Below are 19,581 nucleotides of genomic sequence, written 5' to 3'. Positions count from 1 at the left end.
AGGGCCAGAATTCCCGGGTAGAACCTGACCCAACCATTTCCCATCTTGATTCGTTCAAGCCCCATGTGTGCCGCCCAATGCAGCCACCTTCGCCAGCACCCCCGCCCCCCCCCCCACCTCGCCGTACACTCCCTGTATAAAATGCGTGCAGGGAGAATTGGTAAAAATAGAACTGCAAATGATCTTCATAACGTCGAGTAGTTACTAGCCTGGTGAGTGATTTGCTCCGAGTCGCCCAGCAGCATTGGCCACTGAGTCTGGAATTACTAGCACATTAACCACATTACTTATTGTCTTCATCGGCCGGCAGTAGGTCAGTTTCAGTGGCTGGTGTGTACCCACTTTCATTTACCGTCTTCTTTCACTGCTGATTCAGTAATTAAAAGTTCAAAGTTACAAAGTACATCTTTTATCAAAATATATACAGTGGAATGCAAAAGTTTGGGCACCCCTGGTCAAAATTTCTGTTACTGTGAATAGCTAAGCAAGTAAGAGATGACCCGATTTCCAAAAGTCATAAAGTTAAAGATGACACATTCCTTTAATATTTTAAGCAATATTGCTTTTTTTTATTCCCATTTTTTACAGTTTCAAAATAACAAAAATGGAAAAAGGCCTGAAGCAAAAGTTTGGGCACCCTGCATGGTCAGTACTTAGAAACACACCCTTTGGCAAGTATCACAGCTTGTAAATGCTTTCTGTAGCCAGCTCAGAGTCTTTCCATTCTTGTTTGGGAGATTTTCACCCACTCTTCCTTGCAGAAGACTTCCAGTTCTATTTAACTTCCATCAGTCCACAGGACTTGTTTCCAAAATGTATCAGGTTTGTTTAGATGTTCCTTTGCAAACTTCTGAGGCTGAATTTTGTGCTGAGGACACAGGAAAGGTTTTCTTCTGATGACTCTTCCATGAAGGTCATATTTGTGCAGCTGTCACTGCACATTAGAACAGTGCACCACCACTCCAGAGTCTGCTAAATCTTCCTGAAGGTCTTTTGCAGTCAAACAGGGGTTTTGATTTGCCTTTCTAGCAATCCCACGAGCAGTTCTCTCAGGAAGTTTTCCTGGTCTTCCAGACCTCAACTTGACCTCCACCATTCCTGTTAACTGCCATTTCTTAATTACATTACGAACTGAGGAAACGGCTACCTGAAAACACTTTGCTATCTTCTTATAGCCTTCTCCTGCTTTGTGGGCACCATTTATTTTAATTTTCAGAGTGCTAGGCAGTTGCTTAGAGGAGCCCATGGCTGCTGATTGTTGGGACAAGGTTTGAGGAGTCAGGGTATTTATAAAGCTTTGAAATTTGCATCACCTGGCCTTTCCTAACGATGACTGTGAACAAGCCATAGCCCTAACAAGCTAATTAGGGTCTGAGCTCAAATCTCTTGGTGTGTCCAAACTTTTGTATGGTGCTCCTTTCCTTTTTTTCACTATAAAATGGTACAAAACAAAAATAATATGCTAATCTTGCTTAAAATGTTGAAAGGAATGTTTCATCTTTAATGTTATGACCTTTGGAGATCAGTTCTTCTACTTACTTAACTATTCACAGTAACAGAAATTTTGACCGGGGCTCCCCAAACTTTTGCATGCCACAGTATGCATGAAACAGCCCCTGAGATTTGTCTTTCCACAGTCATGAAACAAAGAAAACTATGGAACCCGTTCACAGTAAAACATCAAACCTCACCCCCACCGCATGCCCATCCGTAATTAAACTAAATCACGTAAGCTGCAGAAAAAGATGAGCCAAAAACAGTGAATATAAAACACAAACTCAATAGAGTCCAGGCATCATAACGTGATCTATACAGTCCAATGCACGAACCGCATCGATTAACTTTGCACAAGACCAAGGACTCCAGCACAATTCTCCAGCAGCATTGAACAGACCATTCAAGCGCAGACACCTTCCTTCAGGAGCAGTCAGTCAGAGACTGTCACACAGAGACACCGAGAGACTGTCACACAGAGACTCCGAGACTGTCACACAGAGACTCCGAGACTGTCACACAGAGACTCCGAGACTGTCACACAGAGACTCCGAGACTGTCACACAGAGACTCCGAGAGACTGTCACACAGAGACACCGAGAGACCGTCACACAGAGACACCGAGACTGTCACACGGAGACTCCGAGACTGTCACACGGAGACTCCGAGAGACCGTCACACGGAGACACCGAGAGACCGTCACACGGAGACACCGAGAGACCGTCACACGGAGACACCGAGAGACCGTCACACGGAGACACCGAGAGACCGTCACACGGAGACACCGAGAGACCGTCACACGGAGACACCGAGAGACCGTCACACGGAGACACCGAGAGACCGTCACACAGAGACACCGAGACTGTCACACAGAGACACCGAGAGACCGTCACACAGAGACACTGAGACCGTCACACGGAGACACCGAGAGACCGTCACACAGAGACACTGAGACCGTCACACGGAGACACCGAGAGACCGTCACACAGAGACACTGAGACCGTCACACAGAGACACTGAGAGACCGTCACACAGAGACACCGAGAGACCGTCACACGGAGACACCGAGAGACCGTCACACAGAGACACCGAGAGACCGTCACACAGAGACACCGAGAGACCGTCACACGGAGACACCGAGAGACCGTCACACGGAGACACCGAGAGACCGTCACACAGAGACACCGAGAGACCGTCCCGCGGAGACACCGAGAGACCGTCACACGGAGACACCGAGAGACCGTCACACAGAGACACCGAGAGACCGTCACACGGAGACACCGAGAGACCGTCACACGGAGACACCGAGAGACCGTCACACGGAGACACCGAGAGACCGTCACACGGAGACACCGAGAGACCGTCACGCAGAGACACTGAGAGACTGTCACACAGAGACACTGAGACTGTCACACAGAGACACTGAGACACTGTCCCGCGGAGACACCGAGAGACCGTCACACAGAGACACCGAGAGACCGTCACACAGAGACACCGAGAGACCGTCACACAGAGACACCGAGAGACCGTCACACAGAGACACCGAGAGACCGTCACACAGAGACACTGAGACACTGTCCCGCGGAGACACCGAGAGACCGTCACACAGAGACACTGAGACACTGTCACACAGAGACACTGAGACACTGTCACGCGGAGACACCGAGAGACCGTCACACAGAGACACTGAGACACTGTCACGCGGAGACACCGAGAGACCGTCACACAGAGACACTGAGAGACCGTCACACAGAGACACTGAGAGACCGTCACACAGAGACACTGAGACACTGTCCCGCGGAGACACCGAGACACTGTCACTGAAAGACAGAGAGACACTGTCCCGCGGAGACACCGAGAGACCGTCACACAGAGACACTGAGACACTGTCACGCGGAGACACCGAGAGACCGTCACACAGAGACACCGAGAGACCGTCACACAGAGACACCGAGAGACCGTCACACAGAGACACCGAGAGACCGTCACACAGAGACACTGAGAGACCGTCACACAGAGACACTGAGACACTGTCCCGCGGAGACACCGAGACACTGTCACTGAAAGACAGAGAGACACTGTCCCGCGGAGACACCTACCTCTGACGGCAGCGAGTGAGGTGGGCAGTAAACATCGTTGACTACCGACTTGCCTTCTGTTGAGAAGCAGGCTGGACAGCTCGAGTTAATTTCACACAACAGTTAACAAAACTATTTGCCGTAACGTGTCTTATCAGCCTCCCTGAGATGTGGAGCTCCCGGCAGTGACATGCGACACCCTGTTAGTACGTCGAATGGATTTTGTTTCAATTTCTTGTTTGGTGTTGCCCTGAAGACCAGAGGAAGAGCTTAGGCCTCGGTACGCCTTCCTCGGGATTCTCAGTCAGTCTCCGTCTGACATTCCATTCATTTGTCTGGCTTGTCCTGATGACTCTGGGCAACGTGGACAATGAAACAACCATTCAATGTTCATCTGTCAACATAGTTCCTGTCAAACTCTCACAGTGAAATGTGATCCTTGGTCATGGTCGATGTGACACAACAATTCCCACCTTGAGATATAGTCCCGGATGAGAGGTTTTCTGTGTGTGTGTGGTGTGGGGTGAGTGGGGTGTGTGGTGTGTTGTGTGTGTGTCTGTGTGCATGCGTGTGTGTGTCTCTGTGTGTGTGTCTGTGTGTGTGTCTGTGTGTGCGTGCGTGCGTGTGCGTGTGTGTGTGTGTGTGTGGCTTCCCTTGCTGTGGCTGTTGACTCCTAGCAATGACTGTTGACCCTTGGTCAGAGACTGTTGATCTTAACTGTGATGATCTTATTCCCATTTCGATATCCTTGTTCCAATTGTTTGGTGGCTTGTAAAAGCTCACTATATCGAACACTCCAATTCATTTTGGCTCCTTTCCCATTTTTGCAATATCTGGTCTTAAGTCGTCCATGAAAAGTTGACTTCAATTGTAGGAACCTCTATGTAATCTTCATTTATTCCTGAAGCCCCTGAAAACTTTAAGCACGTTCTCCTGTAGCATTCCTCGTATTCAGAAACATCCTCAGAAATCTTTTACTTACAATCCACCACTTTCCTCCGATCAGTCCACGTCCGTCATTCTTCCAATCACCTCTCAATTGCATTCCAACCATCTTGTATATTTTGTTAGTCTTTAATGTTGTTGTCAGCTCGATGAGTCACAACATAGTCGACAAAGATTTGGATGCCATTATATGGGTGCAGTTTGTTCTTAATATGATAAAGCTCAATCCAAGTCTTTAGACTTCCATTTTTTAGGAGGTGGAATTTCTTTGGACCATTGGACTCCCTTCTCGGTTTAGGTGGTTGATGGGAAACCATTCATCTCCTTTCATAGGTTCTATCATCAGTCCCGTGTTTCTTCACATCCTTGGTCTTTATTGGGGCAAATCGTACCACAACTGCCAATCTTATTGCTTCATCACTGTAAACCTCTCCTGTGTCACTAGAGGTTGCCGTAGAGTCCATGCTGTGATTGCTCAGGGTCCAGATGGTGGTGCTGTCTGGGGGGACCATCCAACGAGGGGGTGTTTCCCAAGGAGAAGCATTTCTGGCCAGACTGTGAGCTTGTGGTCCCTGCTGGGCTTTCTGATATTCTGATACTGCTTCAGTTTACTTGGAAGCTCCACGCAATGCATTTTGATTTGATTGCACGCACCATGTTGTGTTCTCACTTGCTCAGCTGAAGCAAAAAATTGCTATTTAGACTTTTTACCGTCTCTGTCACACTGGTTTTGTAATCGGTCACAGTTTTCCTTACCTCTTGCACCTGTTCGATGACCTTTTATGACTTGACTCATTCTGCCAAGTCATAAATTATGCTTTCTATCAGACCATGTGCCCACTTTGTCACAGATTTGAATTTCTAATGCAGCTTTCAGAATTGTGGTCATACTGCTGATGTCCAGCCAGTCTTATCCTTTCCCAAAGACAGCCTTCAGATCTTATTCCATATCTCATTTCACATTTCATTTCATTTCATTTCACATTTCAGGGTCACATTTCATTTCATTTCATTTCACATTTCAGGGTCACATTTCATTAACCATAGCACCATAGAACACTACGGCACAGTACAGGCCCTTCAGCCCTCCATGTTGTGCTGACCCAAATAATGCTTAAAAAAAGTACTAAACCCACACTACCCCATAACCTTCCACTTTTCTTTCATCCCTGTGCCTGTCCAAGATGCTCTTAAATACCCCTAATGTTTTGGCCTCTATCATCATCCCTGGCAAGTCATTCCCGGCACTCACAACCCTCTGTGCAAAAAAAACTTACTGCTGATGTCTCCCCAAAACTTCCCTCCCTTAATTTTGTACCTATGCCCTTGACTCAACCTTGATTGTAACTCATCAAGTTGTAATGTCCTATTCAGTGAAATCTCAAACCCTCAGTCATCTGTGTACATGTAATAACCGGAGATTCAGCTCCCTCTTTTCCTGTAGCAGCTTTCATGGCTTTGGCCATTGACTATATTCAATATTGTGTAATACTTAATTCATCCGTACTTTTATCAGTTGTATCGAAATACCTCTGGCTTGTGTTAAAATATTATTGGATTACAATCAGAAGATCACAGGATTGCAAAGAACAGTTTTCTTTTCTCATTGGATTTCAGTCGAAATATTTTGTACACATCAGATTACAGAGTCTGTTAGGTACGCCACTGCTTAGTAAGAATTTGAGTGCATGGTAAATTCCAGTGCCCAGGATAGCAATGTAAAGAATAAGAGAGCTTTCCTTCAGTCTTAAACCTGCACTAGATCAGGGCTTTCCCCACCTGGGGTCCATGGCATAAATAAACTTGGGAACCTTTGTACTAGATGGTATATTGAAGCAATAGCTAGATGATTTGAACTGCTGGGAGATGCTCCCCGACCTGTTCTGCCAGCCCCACTTCTCCGCGCTAACCCCATCCCCTCTGCTCCCTTCCGATGTCTGCCTTGGACGGAGTTGTCATGTTGTTGTCGGATTATCTCCCCCTCAACCTGCACAGGAAGAGTGTTGAGTACAATCAGACCTCCATGCAAGAAGCACTGTCTCAGCTGAAGGAGATCGATGCGGATATGGGTGGGACAGAGATCCTGCAGCCCCTATCGGCCATCTACACAACACCCTGCGTGCCAGGACACCCGCGACAGGTAAAGTGCATCGTCACCCCTCCCTGTGGTTCACCCAAGAGACGGAGAGACTGAAAGGGTGGAAGAGTAGGAGAGAGGGAGGGGAGGGAGGGACTGAGGTGGGGGCAGTGAAGGACTGAGTGTGAGACATGAGGGAGTGTGAGTAGTGGCAGTTGGGAGAGGAGTTCAGGGAGTGAGGGAAGGAAGGAGATGGGAGAGGAGTTGAGCAAGTGAGGGAAGGAAGGAGTTGGGAGAGGAGTTGAGTGACGGAAGGAAGGAGATGGGAGAGGAGTTGAGTGAGGGAAGGAAGGAGATGGGAGAGGAGTTGAGTGAGGGAAGGAAGGAGTTGGGAGAGGAGTTGGAGTGAGGGAAGGAAGGAGATGGGAGAGGAGTTGAGGGAGTGAGGGAAGGAAGGAGATGGGAGAGGAGTTGAGTGACGGAAGGAAGGAGATGGGAGAGGAGTTGAGTGAGGGAAGGAAGGAGATGGGAGAGGAGTTGAGTGAGGGAAGGAAGGAGTTGGGAGAGGAGTTGGAGTGAGGGAAGGAAGGAGATGGGAGAGGAGTTGAGGGAGTGAGTGAGGGAAGGAAGGAGTTGGGAGAGGAGTTGAGTGAGGGAAGGAAGGAGATGGGAGAGGAGTTGAGTGAGGGAAGGAAGGAGATGGGAGAGGAGTTGAGTGACGGAAGGAAGGAGATGGGAGAGGAGTTGAGTGAGGGAAGGAAGGAGATGGCTGAGAGGAGATGAGGGAGTGAGGGAAGGAAGGAGATGGGAGAGGAATTGAGTGAGAGAGGGAAGGAAGGAGATGGGAGAGGAGTTGAGTGAGGGAAGGAAGGAGATGGGAGAGGAGTTGAGCGAGTGAGGGAAGGAAGGAGATGGGAGAGTTGAGGGAGTGAGGGAAGGAAGGAGATGGGAGAGGAGTTGAGAGAGTGAAGGAAGGAAGGAGATGGGACAGGAGTTGAGTGAGAGAGGGAAGGAAGGAGATGGGAGAGGAGTTGAGTGAGGGAAGGAAGGAGATGGGAGAGGAGTTGAGCGAGTGAGGGAAGGAAGGAGATGGGAGAGTTGAGGGAGTGAGGGAAGGAAGGAGATGGGAGAGGAGTTGAGAGAGTGAAGGAAGGAAGGAGATGGGAGAGGAGTTGAGTGAGGGAAGGAAGGAGATGGCTGAGAGGGAGGGAGAGAACAAGAGCGGGGATGAGAGAGAGGAACAGTGAAGAGAGGATGTGAGTGGAGAACGAGAGCGAGAGAATGGGGGGATGAGAAAGAGTATCGTAATTAAACAAACGGGACAGAACATAGAGAATCTGAGGGATGAGAAAGAGAGTGTGAGAAGAAGGGAGTGAGAGGGGACAGATGAGAGAAATTAAACAAAGGGGGGTAATCAGAGACTTGGGTAGGAAAACATGTGAATGGGAAGGAGAGGGGATTAAGAGTAAGAGAGGGACAGAAGGGAAGGAATGTGATGGGATGTGTGGGAGAAATAATAAGAGGCGGGAGAATGAGAGAAAGAGAGGGAGTCACTGAGTGAGAAAAACACTATGGGAATAGTGTGCTGGCACTGGGGGGACTGCAGAGGAGATTCACCAGGACCGTCCCAGGGACAGAGTGTCTCGGTGATGAGGAGAAAGGTTGGTCTGTCTCCCCAGGGTGGAGGATGGTAGAAGGGAACATGACTGAGGTTCAGAAAATCATGAGGTGTATAGACAGGAAACTTTCCCCCACATCAGAAGTAGGTAAAACTGGAGGCTGTTGATGTTGGGCGGGGGATGTGGAAGAGATTTAGAGGGAATCTGAGAGGACATTCTTCAGAGAGGAGCAAGGCCCTGGGACAAAGGAGAGAGTGCAGTTACTGATGGCATTTACAAAGTGTGCAGACGAGCACTTGTGTTGTCTAGGTACAGAAGGTGGCAGGGTAGTTACTGGAAGATGCAAACAATATGGATAGGTGCTCTGTGGTCAGTATGGATACAATGGGCAGAATGGCCTGGGTCTTTCCAGGATAACTCTGACTCTCTGCCTCTCTCCTAGCTCTTTGTGTTCACGGACGGTGAGGTATCCAACACCAAGCAGGTGCTGGCTGAGGTTCAGAAGAACAGCCCCAGCCACAGGTGAGAGGTGTAGGGGTAAGGAGGGGTTGCTGTCCCTGACACAACCCAGACTCCCTCTCCACCTCCTCCGAACCTCCCCTCCAACTTGTCCCTGCCTGCCCCTCCAAAAAACCCGCCTGCCCCTCAAACTTCTCCCTGCCTACTGCTCCAGCTTGTCCCCTGCTACCCCCCAACTCATCCCAACCATACCCTCACCCTCTCCCTCATCCCCACCTCTCTCTCCCACCCTGTCCCCACCTCACCCTCGCACCCTCGACCTGACCTCATCCTCTCCCTCCCCCGTCACCACCTCACACTCTTCCACCCCACGTCAGCCTCCCACTCTCCCTCGTCCCCACCACCTCGACACACATTCAGCTCTCCCATTCCCCATTCGTCTCCTTGTCCGCCATTCTTTGTCAGTCCTCCACCTCTCTTCTCCCACCCCTTTCTCCTCCAGATCCGTCTCTTCCACCTGAACTTTTTCTACTGCTCTCTCCAACTGCCTCCTCCCATCTTTCCCCAATTATCCCGCCCATAATATTGTCTAATTTATGTTCCACCACCAATCTTTTGCAGTTCCTTCTCCCTTTTCTCTTCCATCCTGTCCTTCTCTCCTTTCATTCCCCTGCCCCTCAATCCCATTCCCATTTGGAGCGAAATAACACTAGAGATTACTTCAGCCCCACTGTGTGGACAGCAACGTTGGGCAGGACCAATGGTAGCATCCATTCCCAGCATGCAATGCAGCAGAGAAACCCCTCTATTACTGAAAGTAAACCATGGCGGTTCACCATCCCGTTCTCCAGGTGCTTTTCCTTCGGGATTGGTGAGGGGGCCTCCACAGCGCTGATCAAAGGCATCGCCAAGGCGGCCAGCGGGAGTTACGAATTCATCACCGGGAAAGACAGGATGGAGCCCAAGGTACTGAGGCAGGGGCAGGGTGGGAAACCCCGAGTTGATGGTGGGGGGGGTGGTTGTCGGGATACTCTTATTGGGGGTAGGACCTTGCGTGTGGGGGAGCGAGGGGGTCACCCCCCCCCCCAGAAATGTACAGGGAAGACCAGCAGGCACAGCGGTGAGGATCAGTGTCTCTCAGTGCCTGATCTCGGAATCGCAGGTTCGATCCCAACCTCCGCCACTGTGGGTGTGTGTGTGAGAGAGTGTGTCTGTGAGGGAGCGGGGTTGTGCCTTGGACAGGGGGTGAGACGGACCCTCCCAGGACTCAGAGATGTGCAGGCTGATGGGTTAACTCCCCGTTCCTGCCCCCCACAGGTGAAGGGGTGAATTCAGGGTGTTTCTGTGCTGAATCTCCATGTGAAGTGGGGGACGAGGAGACCCTGGAACTCTCCGAGGCCTGGGGAAGAGAGCAGAGGAGAGGGACAGTGCAACAGATTGGGGGAGCCCAAAATGGGAGAAGGATGGATGGGGTAGTGGGTCAGCCCTCGCAAAGTGAGGCCAAGAAACCTCAGTCTGATCACAGTCTGAAACCACAGTGAAGAGAGGCTGGGTGGGACACGCTGAGAGCAGGCGGGACATGGAGACGTCCTCGTCAGCTGGCCCCTAACCCTAACCAGGCACTGAACGGGGGTCTCTGAGTGTAGGAATCACGAGATGGGAGGGAGCCTGCAGAAGTGTTGATCTCTTCCTGTCCCCCACAGGTTCTCCGGACCCTGAAGTACGCCCTGCAACCCAGCGGGACAGGGGTGAGCCTCAGCTGGGACCTGCCCCCAGGGGTAGAGGCCGCTCTGCTGTCACCCCTTCCCAGCACGCTCTTCAACCAGCAGAAAACCATCGTCTACACCCAGCTGAAGGGGCAGGTGAGGGTCAGGCGTGGGGAGATGGGGACTGCTGGTGTGCATTAAGGTAAAAGTAGGGTCACCTCCCCTCTGTGTTATCCCAGGAGTCTCTCTTTCAGGGATTCCTGTTAAAGGGGAACTCTCCTCATCACAGATCCATGTTAGAGTGGGAGTCTTTTTCTATGTAGGACTTCTGTTAAAGAGGAGATAGTTGACCAGGACCCCTGTTAAAGAGGGGATCTGGGACCCCTATGAAAGGGGAGTTCCTCTCCATCAGACACCACTGTTAAAGGGTGTGTCTCCCTGTTGGAACCCCGGATAATTGGGACTGTCTCTCTGTTGGGACCCCGGTTAATGGGGAGTCTCCCCCCACCGGGTATCCCTGTTAAACAGGGAGTCCTGTTAAAGTGGTTCTTTCTCCATTGGGGTCTCCTGTTATGGGGGAGTCTCTCTTTGTCAGGGACCCATGTTAAAAGGGGAGGGGGTCTCTCTGCTGGGGATTCCATTTGAAGAGGGTCTCTCTCCATCAGGGAGTCCTGTTACGGAGGTGGGGGTGGGGTTGGAGGTTCAGACAGGCAATGAACCTCACCTGGTGGCCACTGTCCCCGATGTTCCCTGACTGCTTCTGTCTCGTAGATGGATCCCGACCTGGAGTGTGGGGTGACACTGAAGTATTCACTGGGGGAGCAGCCGGTACAAGCTGAGACCAGGTTCAGCCTGAGACCCATCGAGTGCAGGAGGTAACTGTCCCCAAATCCCTCAACTCTGCCCCCGCCCTCCGTCACAATGTAAAGGCTTCAGGAATAGTCTGCACTCCCCCCACACTATGCCCGTCATTTGTCGCAATTCAGGATTATTTCTACCCCCCCCCCCCAGGGTTCTTGCACAGAAAACATGAAACACCCAACACATAAAAAAGGACAAATCCCGCAAACAACCAGAAAAATGAGCGAGAAACAGAGAATATAAAACATGAAACCACAGAGTCATTGAAACAGTCTCGGACAGTTCAGTGTTGTACAGTGACTGCAGGCCGCAGAAGCAGTCTGCCCCCATCACAATCGCACAAAATAGCAATAAAATAGGAGTAACCAGACGTCATTAACACGTATACGGTGCACTGTAGCGGACTGGGACACGGAGCCCGGACCCGGACTGGGACACTGAGCCCGGACTCGGACCTGGACTGGGACACGGAGCCCGGACTCGGACTGGGACACGGAGCCCGGGACTCGGACTGGGACACGGAGCCCGGACTCGGACTGGGACACGGAGCCCGGGACTCGGACTCGGACTGGGACACGGAGCCCGGGACTCGGACTGGGACACGGAGCCCGGACTCGGACCGGGACACGGAGCCCGGGACTCGGACTCGGACCGGGACACGGAGCCCGGGACTCGGACTCGGACCGGGACACGGAGCCCGGGACTCGGACTCGGACCGGGACACGGAGCCCGGGACTCGGACCCGGACCGGGACACGGAGCCCGGGACTCGGACCCGGACCGGGACACGGAGCCCGGGACTCGGACCCGGACCGGGACACGGAGCCCGGGACCCGGACCCGGACCGGGACACGGAGCCCGGGACCCGGACCCGGACCGGGACACGGAGCCCGGGACCCGGACCCGGACCGGGACACGGAGCCCGGGACCCGGACCGGGACACGGAGCCCGGGACCCGGACCCGGACCGGGACACGGAGCCCGGGACCCGGACCCGGACCGGGACACGGAGCCCGGGACCCGGACCCGGACCGGGACACGGAGCCCGGGACCCGGACCCGGACCGGGACACGGAGCCCGGGACCCGGACCCGGACCGGGACACGGAGCCCGGGACCCGGACCCGGACCGGGACACGGAGCCCGGGACCGGGACACGGAGCCCGGGACCCGGACCCGGACCGGGACACGGAGCCCGGGACCCGGACCCGGACCGGGACACGGACCCGGCCCGGGACACGGAGCCCGGGACCCGGACCCGGCCCGGGACACGGAGCCCGGGACCCGGACCCGGCCCGGGACTCGGAGCCCGGGACCCGGACCCGGACCGGGACTCGGAGCCCGGGACCCGGACCCGGACCGGGACTCGGAGCCCGGGACCCGGACCCGGACCGGGACTCGGAGCCCGGGACCCGGACCCGGACCGGGACTCGGAGCCCGGGACCCGCACCCGGACCGGGACTCGGAGCCCGGGACCCGCACCCGGACCGGGACACGGAGCCCGGGACACGGAGCCCTCTCTCCATTTCCAACCCTTTCCCCCTCCCTCTCTCGCTCCTCCCCGTTCCCCCCTCTCCATTTCCAACCCTTTCCCCCTCCCTCTCTCGCTCCTCCCCATTCCCCCCTCTCCATTTCCAACCCTTTCCCCCTCCCTCTCTCCCTCCTCCCCGTTCCCCTCTCTCCATTTCCAACCCTTTCCCCCTCCCTCTCTCGCTCCAGCTCCTCTGTCCACCGTCTGGCAGCCAAGGCTCTGCTGGGATCTCTGGATCTCGGGTCGGACCGCGACACAGAGCAGGTGAAGAGGCGTCTGGTTGAGATCAGCACCCAGGCCAACGTGGTCTGTTCGCGGACGGCCTTCATCGCCATCAACAAGGAGCTCGGCCAGGCCGTGCAGGGACCCCTTATCCGCAGGGACGTCCCCCTCTTTGCAGGTGGGTACTGCTAATTGCCGGGGGTGGTGGGTGGGTAAGGGGGTGATGGGTGCTGTGTGGCCGTAAACTCGACCTCGCTGGGGACTAGGGGACCCGCGCTCAGCTGGAGGTGGAGTGAATTGGCTGGGTGAACTCTCCTCATTTAAAGGGAGGGACAGTGAGGTGTGAACCCCAGCCCAGTCTGTACCTCCCTCCCATCTCTCCACCTCCATCTCTGAATCCTTTCCCGTCCACTGCCCACCATCTTGCCCTCCCTCCCTCCTATCCCCTCCTCTCTCTAACCCCTGACCCTGGGGAGATGTATTTCATTTTCTCCTCAACACACCCAAAATACTGGAGGACCTCAGCAGGCCGGGCCTCCCTCTGATGCCCCTCTCTCCTCTCCCCCCCCGCCCCAACCACCCGTTATCCTTTCTTCCACGGCCTTCTGTCTCTTTCAACAGTCAACTTCCTCGCTCTTTGCTTTCTCCCTCCCCCTCCAGGTTTCACCCATCGCCTGGCGTTTCCCTCTCCCCTGCCCCCACCTTGCAAATCTACCCCTCAGTTTACTCTCTCCCGTCCTGCCGAAGGGTTTCGGCCCGAAACGTCGACTCTGATATTTTACGTAGACGCTGCCTGGCCTGCTGAGTTTGTGTGTGTTGCTCGGATTTCCAGCATCTGCGGACGTACTCTCGTTTGTGATTTCATTTTCCCCTCTCTCGTTCCCTCAATGAGTTGCCCACCTCTTCCTCTGCCACCTGCACAAATGGGTATTGTTTGCCAGTTTTGGGGAATGGTCACACTTCCTCCAACTCCACTCTCTCAGCCTCAACACCACTCTCCCCCTCCGTTCCCCTCCCCTTCTCCGTTCCCGTACCCCTCCACTCTCCGTTAACCTCCCCCTCCCCTTTCCCCTCCCCCTCCATCCTCCCCCTCCGTTCTCTCCCCCTGTCCGTTCCGTACCCCTCCCCCTACCCCTCTCCATTCTCCGTTAACCTCCCCCTCCCCCTCCATCCTCCCCCCTCCATTCCCCTCCCCTTCTCCGTTCCCGTACCCCTCCACTCTCCGTTAACCTCCCCCTCCCCTTTCCCCTCCCCCTCCATTCCCCACCTCCCTTTCCGTTCCCTCCCCCTGTCTCCCCCATCTCCCTCCATCTGCCGTTGACACTGGGAAGATCTGATTCATTTTCTCTCTCTGCCTCTCAGCGAATTTCGCGGCTCATCAAATAATGAGATGCCTAGGGGCTCCACTTCAACGACTCTGCGGTAAGTGATCCCACTTCCTTCACCTCCCATTCACTGCCTCTCCCACCCTCTCCCTCTCCGTCTCCCTCTCCCACCCTCACCGTCTCCGTCTCCCTCTCCATCTCCGTCTCCCTCTCCCACACTCACCCTCTCCGTCTCCCTCTCCCACCCTCTCCGTCTCCGTCTCCCTCTCCCACCCTCACCCTCACCGTCTCCCTCTCCGTCTCCGTCTCCCTCTCCGTCTCCCTCTCCCACACTCACCCTCACCTTCTCCGTCTCCCTCTCCCACCCTCACCTTCTCCGTCTCCCTCTCCCACCCTCACCCTCTCCGTCTCCCTCTCCGTCTCCCTCTCCGTCTCCCTCTCCGTCTCCCTCTCCGTCTCCGTCTCCCTCTCCCACCCTCACCGTCTCTCTCCCTCTCTGTCTCCGTCTCCCACCCTCACCGTCTCCGTCTCCGTCTCCGTCTCCGTCTCCATCTCCCTCTCCCACCCTCACCCTCACCCTCTCTGTCTCCCTCTCTGTCTCCGTCTCCCTCTCCCTCACCCCGTCTCCCTCCCCCGTCTGCCCCATTCTCACACCTTCCCTTCATCCTCAGTATCCTCCCAACACCCTCCCCACCCCCTCTCCCCGCTCTCCTCACCCTTCCTGCTGCTCTCTGCCCCTGTGCTCTCTGTTCCCCCGACCCTCTGTTCCTACCATTGACCCTGTGATGATGTATTTCATTTCCCCTCGCTCTGCCCCCCAGGGAGCTGCCCACCTCCTCCACCACCCCCTGCACCAATGGGAATACCTGTCAGCGGTTTTGGTGAGTGCTACCACTCCCTCCCCCTCAGTCACTCCCTCACTCTCGGTCACCCTCTCTCTCCACCTCCCGGCCCCTCTCTGCCTTCCAAACCCCTTCTCTCCCACTTTCACCCCGAAACCACCCTTCCCCCACCTAATCCCCACTTTCCCGGTTCCCCTTCTCCCTCTCACCCTCTCTCCCCTTCTCCCTTCACCCTTCCTCTCCTCCCTCAACCACTCTCCTCCCCATCTCCCCTCCCTCTCTCCTATCTCCCCTGCCCCCTCCCCTTCCCTCTCTCCCTCCTCTGCTCACCATCCCCCTCCATTCCCATCCATCCCCCACCCACCCCTCTACCCTCAATCTCCCCATCCTGACTTCCACCTCCCCCTCATAACTCTCTCAGCCTCAACACCTCTCTCCCCTTCCACCCCACCTCTTACCCCTCTCCTCACCCCCCACCTCTGTTCTCCGCTCTCCGCTCCCCCCACCCCCACCGACCCTCTGCTTCTGCCGTTGACGATGGGAAGATCTGATTCATTTTCTCTCTCTGTCCCTCGGCGAATTGCCCAGCTCCTCAAATGATGAAATTCAAAGGGGCTCATCCTGGAATCGCTTTCGGTAAGTGATCCCACTTCCTTCACCTCCCATTCACTGCCTCTCCCACACTCAACCTCTCCGTCTCCCTCCCCCACCCTCACCCTCTCCGTCTCCCTCTCCATCTCCGTCTCCCTCTCCATCTCCGTCTCCCTCTCCATCTCCGTCTCCCTCTCCATCTCCGTCTCCCTCTCCCACCCTCTCCATCTCCGTCTCCCTCTCCATCTCCGTCTCCCTCTCCCACCCTCTCCGTCTCCCTCTCCATCTCCGTCTCCCTCTCCCACACTCAACGTCTCCCTCTCCCACCCTCTCCGTCTCCGTCTCCCTCTCCATCTCCGTCTCCCTCTCCCACACTCAACGTCTCCCTCTCCCACCCTCTCCGTCTCCGTCTCCCTCTCCATCTCCGTCTCCCTCTCCATCTCCGTCTCCCTCTCCGACCCTCTCCGTCTCCGTCTCCCTCTCCATCTCCGTCTCCATCTCCCACACTCACCCTCTCCGTCTCCCTCTCCGTCTCCGTCTCCCTCTCCCACCCTCACCCTCACCCTCTCCGTCTCCCTCTCCCACCCTCTCCCTCTCCGTCTCCGTCTCCCTCTCCGTCTCCCTCTCCCACCCTCACCGTCTCCCTCTCCATCTCCGTCTCCCTCTCCATCTCCGTCTCCCTCTCCATCTCCGTCTCCCTCTCCATCTCCGTCTCCCTCTCCCACACTCACCCTCTCCGTCTCCGTCTCCCTCTCCATCTCCGTCTCCCTCTCCCACCCTCACCCTCACCCTCTCCGTCTCCCTCTCCCACCCTCTCCGTCTCCGTCTCCCTCTCCATCTCCGTCTCCCTCTCCCACACTCACCCTCTCCGTCTCCATCTCCCACCCTCTCCGTCTCCCTCTCCCACCCTCACCCTCACCGTCTCCCTCTCCGTCTCCGTCCCCCTCTCCGTCTCCCTCTCCCACACTCACCCTCACCTTCTCCCTCTCCGTCTCCCTCTCCGTCTCCCTCTCCGTCTCCCTCTCCGTCTCCCTCTCCGTCTCCCTCTCCGTCTCCCTCACCCTCACCGTCTCCCTCTCCGTCTCCGTCTCCCTCTCCCACCCTCACCTTCTCCGTCTCCGTCTCCGTCTCCCTCTCCCACCCTCACCTTCTCCGTCTCCCTCTCCCACCCTCACCCTCACCGTCTCCCTCTCCATCTCCGTCTCCCTCTCCATCTCCGTCTCCCTCTCCATCTCCGTCTCCCTCTCCCACACTCACCCTCTCCCTCCCTCTCCCACACTCAACCTCTCCGTCTCCCTCTCCGTCTCCGTCTCCCTCTCCCACCCTCACCCTCTCCGTCTCCCTCTCCGTCCCCCTCTCCGTCCCCCTCTCCGTCCCCCTCTCCGTCTCCCTCTCCCACCCTCACCCTCACCTTCTCCGTCTCCCTCTCCCACCCTCACCTTCTCCGTCTCCCTCTCCCACCCTCACCTTCTCCGTCTCTGTCTCTGTCTCTGTCTCCTTCTCCCACCCTCACCCTCACCATCTCCCTCTCCATCTCCCTCTCCCACCCTCACCCTCACCATCTCCCTCTCCCACACTCAACCTCTCCGTATCCCTCTCCCACCCTCACCCCTCTCCGTCTCCTTCTCCCACCCTCACCCTCACCTTCTCCCTCTCCATCTCCCACCCTCACCCTCACCGTCTCCCTCTCCCTCGCCGTCTCCCTCTCCCACCCTCACCTTCTCCCTCTCCATCTCCCACCCTCACCCTCACCGTCGCCCTCTCCCTCTCCCTCTCCCTGTCCGTCTCCCTCACCGTCTCCATCTCCCTCTCCCACCCTCACCCTCAACTTCTCCCTCTCCATCTCCCACCCTCACCGTCTCCCTCTCCCTCACCGTCTCCCTCTCCCTCACCGTCTCCCTCTCCCTCACCGTCTCCCTCTCCCTCACCGTCTCCCTCTCCCTCTCCGTCTCCCTCTCCCTCTCCGTCTCCCTCTCTGTCTCCGTCTCCCTCTCCCACCCTCACCCTCACCTTCTCCGTCTCCCTCTCCCACCCTCACCCACACCCTCCCTCTCCCTCACCGTCTCCCTCTCCGTCTCCCTCACCCTCACCTTCTCCGTCTCTGTCTCCATCTCCCTCTCCCACCCTCACCCTCACCGTCTCCCTCTCCATCTCCCTCTCCCACCCTCACCCACACCGTCTCCCTCTCCCTCACCGTCTCCCTCTCCCTCTCCCTCACCGTCTCCCTCTCCATCTCCCTCTCCCACCCTCACCATCTCCCTCTCCCACCCTCACCGTCTCCCTCTCCCACCCTCACCCTCGTCTCCCTCTCCCACCCTCACCCTCACCTCCCTCTCCATCTCCCACCCTCACCCTCACCGTCGCCCTCTCCCTCTCCCTGTCCCTCTCCCTGTCCCTCTCCCTGTCCCTCTCCCTGTCCCTCTCCCTGTCCATCGCCCTCTCCCTCTCCCTGTCCGTCTCCCTCACCCTCTCCCTGTCCGTCTCCCTGTCCGTCTCCCTGTCCGTCTCCCTGTCCGTCTCCCTCACCGTCTCCCTCACCGTCTCCCTCTCCGTCTCCCTCTCCGTCTCCCTCTCCGTCTCCCTCTCCGTCTCCCTCTCCGTCTCCCTCTCCCACCCTCACCCTCACCTTCTCCCTCTCCATCTCCCACCCTCACCCTCACCGTCTCCCTCTCCCTCTCCATCTCCCTCACCGTCTCCCTCTCCCTCTCCCTCTCCCTCTCCCACCCTCACCCTCACCGTCTCCCTCTCCCTCACCGTCTCCCTCTCCCTCTCCGTCTCCCTCTCCCACCCTCACCCTCACCTTCTCCCTCTCCATCTCCCACCCTCACCGTTGCCCTCTCCCTCTCCCTCTCCCTCACCGTCTCCCTCACCGTCTCCCTCACCGTCTCCCTCTCCGTCTCCCTCTCCCACCCTCACCCTCACCTTCTCCCTCTCCCACCCTCTCCCTCTCCATCTCCCTCTCCCTCTCCCTCTCCGTCTCCCTCTCCGTCTCCGTCTCCCTCTCCCACCCTCACCCTCTCCGTCTCCCTCTCCCTCTCCGTCTCCCTCACCGTCTCCGTCTCCCTCTCCCTCTCCCTCTCTGTCTCCGTCTCCATCTCCCACCCTCACCCTCACCTTCTCCGTCTCCCTCTCCCACCCTCACCCTCACCGTCTCCCTCTCCGTCTCCGTCTCCCTCTCCCACCCTCACCCTCACCTTCTCCCTCTCCATCTCCCACCCTCACCGTCGCCCTCTCCCTCTCCCTCTCCGTCTCCCTCACTGTCTCCCTCTCCGTCTCCCTCTCCCACCCTCACCTTCTCCCTCTCCATCTCCCACCCTCACCGTCTCCCTCTCCCTCTCCGTCTCCCTCTCCCTCTCCCTCTCCGTCTCCCTCTCCCTCTCTGTCTCCGTCTCCCTCTCCCACCCTCACCCTCACCTTCTCCATCTCCCTCTCCCACCCTCACCCTCACCGTCTCCCTCTCCCTCACCGTCTCCCTCTCAGTCTCCCTCTCCCACCCTCACCCTCTCCGTCTCCCTCTCCCACCCTCACCCTCACCTTCTCCATCTCCCTCTCTGTTTCCGTCTCCCTCTCCCACCCTCACCCTCACCTTCTCCCTCTCCATCTCCCACCCTCACCCTCACCGTCTCCCTCTCCGTCTCCCTCTCCCACCCTCACCCTCACCTTCTCCCTCTCCATCTCCCACCCTCACCCTCACCGTTGCCCTCTCCCTCTCCCTCACCGTCTCCCTCACTGTCTCCCTCCGTCTCCCTCTCCCACCCTCACCCTCACCTTCTCCCTCTCCATCTCCCACCCTCTCCCTCTCCGTCTCCCTCTCCGTCTCCGTCTCCGTCTCCGT

At 56.4% G+C, this 19,581-nt stretch overlaps 2 protein-coding genes across 15 annotated transcripts in view; one reads left to right on the top strand and one right to left on the bottom strand.

Annotated features, from left to right (window-relative positions):
- Positions 1-19,581, top strand: part of LOC132381862 (von Willebrand factor A domain-containing protein 5A-like) — a 41,293-nt gene that overhangs the window by 13,045 nt on the left and 8,667 nt on the right. For 6 of the 14 annotated variants that reach the window (XR_009508134.1, XM_059951561.1, XM_059951558.1 and 3 more), the window contains exons 9-17: positions 6,513-6,657; positions 8,656-8,735; positions 9,524-9,638; positions 10,376-10,534; positions 11,150-11,253; positions 12,955-13,166; positions 14,351-14,410; positions 15,135-15,194; positions 15,744-15,791. Coding sequence is in view for 13 of the 14 variants with exons in the window: in XM_059951561.1 (XP_059807544.1) it covers positions 6,513-6,657; positions 8,656-8,735; positions 9,524-9,638; positions 10,376-10,534; positions 11,150-11,253; positions 12,955-13,166; positions 14,351-14,410; positions 15,135-15,194; positions 15,744-15,791 (983 nt within the window). In the remaining variant the exon portion in view is untranslated. The remainder of the gene's footprint in view (positions 1-6,512; positions 6,658-8,655; positions 8,736-9,523; positions 9,639-10,375; positions 10,535-11,149; positions 11,254-12,954; positions 13,167-14,350; positions 14,411-15,134; positions 15,195-15,743; positions 15,792-19,581) is intronic. The other 8 variants (XM_059951566.1, XM_059951562.1, XM_059951568.1 and 5 more) reach the window with 3 other exon arrangements.
- Positions 11,260-19,581, bottom strand: part of LOC132381866 (uncharacterized) — a 61,487-nt gene continuing 53,165 nt past the window's right edge. Inside the window, exon 2 of the mRNA XM_059951584.1 lies at positions 11,260-11,694. The gene's annotated coding sequence lies outside the window, so the exon portion shown is untranslated. The remainder of the gene's footprint in view (positions 11,695-19,581) is intronic.

This window comes from Hypanus sabinus, chromosome 26, assembly GCF_030144855.1.
Source record: "Hypanus sabinus isolate sHypSab1 chromosome 26, sHypSab1.hap1, whole genome shotgun sequence".
NCBI lineage: Eukaryota > Metazoa > Chordata > Chondrichthyes > Myliobatiformes > Dasyatidae > Hypanus > Hypanus sabinus.
This window is presented reverse-complemented; position numbering and strand designations above follow the sequence as displayed.